The sequence below is a fragment of the Rhodotorula graminis genome (assembly GCF_001329695.1).
Source record: "Rhodotorula graminis WP1 unplaced genomic scaffold RHOBAscaffold_9, whole genome shotgun sequence".
NCBI lineage: Eukaryota > Fungi > Basidiomycota > Microbotryomycetes > Sporidiobolales > Sporidiobolaceae > Rhodotorula > Rhodotorula graminis.
The window spans coordinates 549157-557597 of NW_017264936.1; the positions used below are offsets into that span (position 1 = coordinate 549157).

The 8441-nt window shown below is 63.4% G+C and overlaps 1 protein-coding gene and 1 non-coding gene across 2 annotated transcripts; one reads left to right on the plus strand and one right to left on the minus strand.

Annotated features, from left to right (window-relative positions):
* Positions 1–9: 9 nt before the first annotated feature.
* RHOBADRAFT_66693 (uncharacterized protein) lies at positions 10–2512 on the minus strand. Its single transcript, XM_018419045.1, has 8 exons — positions 2416–2512; positions 2124–2331; positions 1898–2044; positions 1565–1832; positions 1355–1451; positions 526–955; positions 420–454; positions 10–340 (listed from the first exon to the last, which is right to left on the minus strand). The coding sequence occupies exons 1-8, from the start codon at positions 2431–2433 to the stop codon at positions 338–340; spliced, it is 1206 nt and encodes a 401-aa protein (XP_018270033.1). The 5' UTR covers positions 2434–2512; the 3' UTR covers positions 10–337.
* Positions 2513–4835: 2323 nt separating this feature from the next.
* Positions 4836–4927, plus strand: RHOBADRAFT_t76. Its single transcript has one exon. It is a non-coding gene; the product is annotated as a tRNA-Leu (tRNA).
* The last annotated feature ends 3514 nt before the right edge of the window (positions 4928–8441 follow it).

The window sequence follows — 8441 nt, forward strand, 5'->3', positions numbered from 1 at the left end:
CTGGCTGCAGAGAGGCACAGCGACTTGCAGAGCGAGAGCGCGCGCGAGAGGGGGTACGACGAGTGAGGGGGAGGGAGGGAGGCAAAGACGGCGGCGCAATGGAGAGATAAAGGGCAAGGGCAAGGAAGGCGAACGAGGGGGGAGGGAGGGTAACCGAGGAGGCCGAGGACGACGGTCAACGTGGGGGAGGGAGGACGAGGGCGCCGCGTCGAGACGAGGGCGCCGCGTCGAGACGAGGGGTCCGAGCGACGAGAAGGCGACCAGCGCCGAGTCGGGTCGAGTCGAGGCGAGGCGAGGCGAGGCTGGGCGAGCCGAGGAGGCGACGGGTGGAGCAGGATCACTGCACGAGGGCAAAGGGAAGAGTCGGTGTCGGCCGAGCGCGAGACGAAGCCAGGAGAGCGAGAGAGAGAGAGACGGACGATGCTCGCCGTCGAGTCGACCTCGATCGTCGGCGCTGCGGGCACGGCGACCGTGGTCAGGGGCCAGTGTGTGAAGGCGCACAGAGGGAGAGAGAGGGAGACGCACTGATGGTGCTGATGAACTTGAGGAACACGAGCAGGTACTGCTCGACGCGCAGGCCCTCGTCGTCTGCGTCCGCTCCCGCTATACCCTCGCCCGAGCCGTCCTTCGCTCCCGCAGCCTCCTTGTCCTTCTTCTTCCCGAGCCCGAGCCACCTGCTCCCGCCGCCCTTCTTCTCCTCCTTCTCCTTCTCCTTGTGCGGCGGCCCCTCGCCCTGCCCCTGGCCCTCAGCCCTCGCCCGGCGCTGCATCTCCCTCACGTTGCCGTCCATGCGCTCGATGACCTTCTTCATGACGGCGCTGTGCTTGCACGGGTGCACGCTCGCGATCGAGAGCCCGGCGCCGCTGTGCGGGAACGGCTCGATCGTCACCGTCTTGAGCGCGTGGTCGGACGAGACGTCGTCGAGGGCCGAGGTGGGCGGGAGAGGGCGCTTGTGCTGCGTGAGAGGGGAGGAGAGGGATAGAGGGAGGGATTGGCGGGCGAGGGAGGAGAGGAGGTGCGAGAGAGGGTGAGGACGAGGAAGGTGTCAGTGCTGCCCGACTCGCTCCGTGACGTGCCAGACAGCTGGCGAGTCGGCTTGAGCGCACCTGGACGGGGCGAGACCGGAGAGGGGCGAAGGCGAGGGCGAGGAGGAGAGAGGCGAGGGAGAGGAGGGCGCGAGACGAGATGCGCGAGGTCGAGAGAGGACAAAGGCGTGGGCAAGGAGAGGCAGGGCATAGACGAAAGGGTGAATGCGAGGAATGGAGGGGCGGTGACGGGCAAGGGCGAGGGAGAGGAGGGAAAGCGTGAGTGCGGCTCGCGATCCTCGGCTCGAGAGGGAAGAACGAGGACGCACCTCGTCGTACCCGAGGAGCCACATCCTCGGCGTCTGGTAGTACTTGTCGTACGAGATCATGCAGTCGTACGTCCGCACCTGGACGAGCTTGTCGGACCTGTGCGCGTGGAAGAGGACCGCGTCAGTGCGTGCCTCTTCTGACGGTCTACGCCTGCTGCTCACGATCGGGGTCGAGCGAGGGCGGGGCGAGGAGGTGAGACGAGGACGCACCGGGTGCCGCCGCCGCTGAGAGACGAGGGCTCGACCTGGACCGCCGCATCGTCGTCGTCCTCGACCAGGCCTGCCCCGCCGGCCTCGTCGTCCATGTCGGGGATGTCGTCAAAGTCGGGCACCTCGTCTCGTGCGGCGGCGGCGGCGTTCGGGTTGAGCGACGTGTCGGCGAGGGAAGAGGTGACGCCGTCCACGCCCGAGGACGAGGATAGGTCGTCGGCGTCGGGGATGTCGCCCATCGAGGGGATGTCGGTCGTCGAGTTCGGGTCTTCGGGTCGTGCAGGTGTGTCAGGCCGGGTCGTAGAGTGTTAGAGGGAGGAAGAGGGGGCGCACCTTGGGCGTTGGTGTGCGTCGCGACCCACTCGTCGCCCTCGTCGCCCGCCGCGCCGCCACCCTCGGCAAAGTCCATGAGCATCTCGGCGTACTCGTCGCCCGCGCCGCCTTGTTGGCCGAGCTGCGAGACGCGTCGGAGACAGGGCACTGCGAGCGCGCTGGGTCAGTTCGAGTCGGGCAAGCCGAGGTGGGGGCGAGGAGGAGAGGGGAGGGAAGATGGACGCACCGTTGCGGCTGACGAGGTACTGCTTGTCCTTGGGCAAGAAGTCCCTCGCCTTGGTCGGGTCGCCGCCCTCCCACTGCCACGTCGGGAACTTGTACACGAGAAAGTCGCCCGCGGCGACGAACTCGTCCGGGGTGAGGCGGCCCGTCTCCTTGAACTTGGAGTCGCGCAGGACCGGGGCAAGGTAGTCGCGCACGGCCCAGAAGTGGGTCTGCGGTGCGAGTGGGTGCGGTGGGAAGGAGGCGTCAGCGCGGGGACGAGGGGTTGAGCGAGGAGGGGGAGGCGGTGGGCGCACCTGGATCGAGCCGAGCATGGCGTGGGTCGGTGGTCGAGGGTGCTCTGGTACAGGCTAGGGCGGCAGTACTGGCTCCTAGCCGAGTCGAGAGAGTGGTACAGCCGAGAGCGCGACTCGCTCTGATGAGGTGCAGCTCTCCTCATCACCATGTCGGCCAACCACCCTCTGGTGCGCACTGCGCCTCTCCACGCTCCTCGACAGTACTCAGCTGACCCTCTCGCATGCGCGCAGCTCCCACTCGTCGCCCCCGCGTGCAAGCGCTACCCTCGCCAAGCCGGCGCCCTCTTCCAGGCCGCCGTCGACCTCTCGCTCGGTGAGCCGCACCTCCTCGACGCCTCGTACCACCGCCTAAACTGACCCTCGCACCTGTGCGCAGCCCAGCAGTGGCGCGACGTCGAGGTCGTCGACCTCGAAGAGTGCGGCTGTGCAGTCGTCCGCGGCAGGCCCCGGCTCCCCAAACGCGTGCGCCGACTCTGTCTCGCTGTTGTCCAGTCCATCGAGAGCGTACTGACCTGCTCCCGTGCGCGCGCAGGCCCTGCCCGCCGTCGTCCTCCCCATGGCGCTCAACGAGCCAACCTCTCTCGCCGCGTGCGTCCTCTCTCTTCCTCTCCTGCTCGCGCTCTCCCGCACGTGACTCACACACTGCCCACTCGACGCAGCCTCAGCTCCGTCCTCGACGCCGTCGCGAAGCGCTTCTCGCCCTCGCCCTCCTCCACCTCCCTCCCCTCGTCCACGCCCTCAGCGCCCTCAGCAGATGCCGCCGCGCCGCCCGACTCGCCCACGATCTACCTCGCCATGATCGAGAAGGACGCCTCGATCGTCTACTACGTCCTGCGGCAGGGCATCGTCAGCCCCAAGGAGGTGCCCGAGTGAGTTTGAGGTGGAGCTGGGAGGTGGGCTCGGTCGGCGCGCAGGCGCCCAGGGGCGGGGGACAATGGTGGGCGGGCCGTGCGAGGGCGAGGGAGGGCGACGCAGTAGAGCGAGGCGTGTTGTACCGATAAATGCTTGGTCACCTCGTCCCGCGAGCGCGCGAGAGATGCGCGAGCTGCGCTCGCTCCCCTCTCTCTGCTTCGAGTTGCTCGCTCTCCCGCTCTCGCTCTCCCGCTCTCGCTCGCTCGCTCGCGACAAGCTCGCAGATGCCCAAAGCAGCCGAGTTCACCAAGATCTGCCGCTACCCTTTCCCCCGGCATCGTCGACAAGGCGCTCCTCGGCGCGCCGTGGACCAGCCGCGCCGCTTTGCCCCACAAGCTGCCCCTCGGCGCGAGCGAGCCCATGGTCAAGATGCTCGCCACCGCCATCCGCATCGCCAAGGGCCTCGACGAGCACGGCGTCCAGCAGCTCGATCCGCCGCCGTCGGCGGTTCAGGTCCAGGACCGGTGGGCTCGCTTCGCGCGCGACGCCAGCAGGGGCTCTCGCGGCCCAAAGTGGACGTCGACCGACCTCAAGACGGCGCTTGCTCAAGCGAGGAAGGACTAGCGAGCAAGCGCCGTGAACTGACGAGGGGCTCGTCGACGACGTCGCGCGGCTGCACACGGGCTTCCACGCCCTCCAGCAGGAGGTTTGGCCAGCTCTCTGCCTCCGTCAGCCTGCTCCCGGACGTCTTCGAGGCGCGCCAGGACGAGGCGCGCCGTCACGAGGTGCGCCGCGAGGCGGACCGTGCGTCGCGTGCGAGCGAGTTTCACTTTAGTCCCGACGTCGACGCAAGCCGCCGGCCGTAGGACCGTCGAGGTGAGCGTCGAGCAGGTGCGGCCCCGGCTTTTCCTCAGGGACTGCATTGCAAGTCTGTCGTTGGCGACTCTGTCGTTGGCGAGTTTGTCGTTCCGATCCACGAGAGAGCGGAGAGCTGCTCGTTCGGAAGTCCCGCTCGTCCGATGTTGGGTGCGAAGCCGTCGAGCGCTCCCTACGACGAAGGCGGTCGGGGCAGTCTCTCGCAGTATCGACCAGGCGCGACACTGCTCAGACATTTTCTTGCGTGAGTTTTGCTCACGCCCCTTTGCCGAGCAAGGAGAGGCGCGCCGAGAAGCAACGGCGCCGGAAGCGACTCTGCGAGGAAGCGTGCTCTCGTGTTTGCGCTGTATTGGATCCCGCAAACAGCTCACGGTCGTCTCGACACGTCCGGCTGGCGAAAGCGCCCGCTCGACGGCCGTTCTCCCAGCACGACGCACGGACCGCTCCGAGTTGAGAAGGCCGAGTGGAGCGGGCGTTCGGCGAGTTGCATCGAGTGCGCTATGGGTGGAAGGGGCTCGGCGTGGTCAAGTTGGGCGTGACTGTGTCGCGAGAGACGGGCCCGCGATGGTGCGAGGCAGAGGAAGAGGCGCCCTTCGTCCTGCCTCGACTTCTCCTCGGGCTCGATTCGACGGCCGCCGGCTGCGCGCAAAGCTTATCTGTACCGTTATGATCTCCCGCCCTTCAAGCAGATGGGTGTTTTGTCCGAGTGGTCTAAGGAGCCAGCTTCAGGTTGACATGATCTCGCTGGTCCGAAAGGGCGTGGGTTCGAATCCCACAGACATCATATATTTTTGCTGCGAAGCAGCGGCAGTCGAACTCTCCTCTTCGCGTGCGCGGCGGGACTCTTTCTTTTTGGTGGACTCTGAGCCGGCCCTCGCGCGGGCTGCTTCTGTTGGGCAATCTCACAGGCGCGCCCACCGTTGACCTAGTACCGCGCTCACGCTTAAGCGAAAGTGCGGCGACGTCGGTCCCGACCCGCCCACTGTGTGCCTCGTTTCCTCGCTTGCCTTCTCCGTGTCGGCAGGTTCGGCTCTCAGCCGCTGGCGTCTCTCAACCAAGCCAACTGCAGCACAGAGAGCGTGGCATGCGAGAGACCTACTGTCGCAACCGGGCGCCCACGCGAGCCTGCCCCGCTTGAGAAGGCCGCCAGCAGGGGCTCGTGCGCAAGAGCGGCACTGTCCACTCGCCGCAGGCTTCCCGCCAAGCTCTGCCTCCAGCTGGCCGGAAACTCTCACCGCTTACCTGACCGCAACGTCAAGAAGAGGCGACCATTGAGCCGGACACGAGGGCGCTCCGCAATCACTCCGACTTGTGCAAGGATTGGCCCCTTGCTCTTGTCTAGCCAAGCTGGCTGCAGCCGCCATACCAATTGGTTGAGACTACAAGGAGTTCATGTAGCCTGTCTTCATTCAAGGATCCATCTTGAATGTGCTTAGCTTTTTGGCTGTGAGCGATCTAGTAAAATGACAGGGCTGGCTCCCTTCAACTTGCGCCTGGTCTTCTGACTCTCTGCTGCATGCGCCGGATGAAAGGTAACGGTTGCTGCCTCAGAGCGTTTGAGCCGACCATTTGAGCACTCAAGCCTCTCTTCCTTGCACCTGATTGCTTTGCTCTCGTCGAGTACTTTGGCTTATATTGCTTGCCTCTCTCAAGCAACCACGGAGAGCCGCGGCTGGAGGACACTCTTCCCCTTGCTCTCAAGCCAGTCTCTTGAGTTGGTGGAACGGCTGAACTCCTTGAACTTGGACCCAAACCGTCTGCGCGCACAGCCCCATGAGGAACAGGGCTACCGGCCTACTGCTTGGCACAGGGACCATTTCATAGTCTACCTCGATGGTAATGGAGCCAGATTTGCGATATTGCATCAGTAGCATCATCAGCCAGACCAAGCCTCTTGGCCCCACTCGGACCCAAACCGTCTGCGCGCACAGCCCCATGAGGAACAGGGCTACCGGCCTACTGCTTGGCACAGGGACCATACAATTGTATACCTTGACGGTAATGGAGCCAGATTTGGGATATTGCATGAGTAGCATCATCAGCCAGACCAAGCCTCTTGGCCCCACTCGGACCCAAACCGCTTGCGCGCACAGCTCAATGGGGCAGAGGTCTCCCGGCCTACTGCTTGGCACAGGGACCATTGAATAGCATACCTTGATGGTAATGGAGCCAGATTTGCGATATTGCATCAGTAGCATCATCAGCCAGACCAAGCCTCTTGGCCCCACTCGGACCCAAACCGCTTGCGCGCGCAGCTCGATGGGGCAGAGGTCTCCCAGCCTACCGCTTGGCACAGGGCCCGTTGAATAGCCCCCCTTGATGGTAATGGAGCCAGATTTACGATATTGCATCAGTAGCATCATCAGCCAGACCAAGCCTCTTGGCCCCACTCGGACCCAAACCGTCTGCGCGCACAGCTCAATGGGGCAGAGGTCTCCCGGCCTACTGCTTGGCACAGGGACCATTTCATAGTCCACCTTGATGGTAATGGAGCCAGATTTGCGATATTGCATCAGTAGCATCATCAGCCAGACCAAGCCTCTTGGCCCCAATTGGACCCAAACCGTCTGCGCGCACAGCTCAATGGGGCAGAGGTCTCCCGGCCTACCGCTTGGCACAGGGACCATTTAATAGCATACCTTGATGGTAATGGAGCCAGATTTGCGATATTGCATCAGTAGCATCATCAGCGGGACCATCCCCCCAAGGCTGCACCTTCTTTTTCCTTCCAGCCGGCCGTGACACAGTCGGATTGGGCTGCCCTTGCAGGGCAGAATAGAGTAAGATCCGCTCTAAATGGTTAGCTAGGGTAGAAGTTCAACGGAGCTTGTGGCCCAGCTCTGCAGAGGCGAACCTGTTCCAGGCAAGTCCGACCGTCTCGGACCCAAACCGCTCGCGCGCGCAGCTCGATGGGGCAGAGGTCTCCCAGCCTACCGCTTGGCACAGGGACCATTCAATAGCATACCTTGATGGTAATGGAGCCAGATTCGCAATATTGCATCAGTAGCATCATCAGCCAGACCAAGCCTCTTGGCCTCACTCGGACCCAAACCGCTCGCACGCGCAGCTCAATGGGGCAGAGGTCCCCCAGCCTACCGCTTGGCACAGGGACCATTCAATAGCATACCTTGATGGTAATGGAGTCAGATATGCGATATTGCATCAGTAGCATCATCAGCGGGACCATCCCCCCAAGGCTGCACCTTCTTTTTCCTTCCAGCCGGCCGTGACACGGTCGGATTGGGCTGCCCTTGCAGGGCAGAATAGAGTAAGATCCGCTTTAAATGGTTAACTAGGGTAGAGGTTCAACGGAGCTCGTGGCCCAGCTCTGCAGAGGCGAACCTGTTCCAGGCAAGTCCGACCGTCTCGGACCCAAACCGCTCGCACGCGCAGCTCAATGGGGCAGAGGTCTCCCAGCCTACCGCTTGGCACAGGGACCATTCAATAGCATACCTTGATGGTAATGGAGTCAGATTTGCGATATTGCATCAGTAGCATCATCAGCGGGACCATCCCCCCAAGGCTGCACCTTCTTTTTCCTTCCAGCCGGCCGTGACACAGTCGGATTGGGCTGCCCTTGCAGGGCAGAATAGAGTAAGTTCCGCTCTAAATGGTTAGCTAGGGTAGAGGTTCAACGGAGCTCGTGGCCCAGCTCTGCAGAGGCGAACCTGTTCCAGGCAAGTCCGACCGTCTCGGACCCAAACCGCTTGCGCGCGCAGCTCAATGGGGCAGAGGTCTCCCGGCCTACCGCTTGGCACAGGGACCATTGAATAGCATACCTTGATGGTAATGGAGCCAGATTTGCGATATTGTATCAGTAGCATCATCAGCCAGACCAAGCCTCTTGGCCCCACTCGGACCCAAACCGCTTGCGCGCGCAGCTCGATGGGGCAGAGGTCTCCCGGCCTACCGCTTGGCACAGGGACCATTCAATAGCATACCTTGATGGTAATGGAGTCAGATTCGCGGTATTGCATCAGTAGCATCATCAGCCAGACCAAGCCTCTAGGCCTCACTCGGACCCTAACCGCTCGCGCGCGCAGCTCGATGGGGCAGAGGTCTCCCAGCCTACCGCTTGGCACAGGGACTACTTCTCTAGCATATCTCGATGGTGATAGGGGTCAGAGATGCAATAGTGCATCATTAGCATCATCAGACGCGACCATCCGCCCGAGGGAGCGCCTACTATTTCGGAGCGCAAACCGCTCCGCGCGCGCAGCTCGATGGGGCAGAGGTCTCCCCGGCCCTACCGCTTGGCACAAGAGGTTCAACGGAGCTTGTGGCCCCAGCTCTGCAGA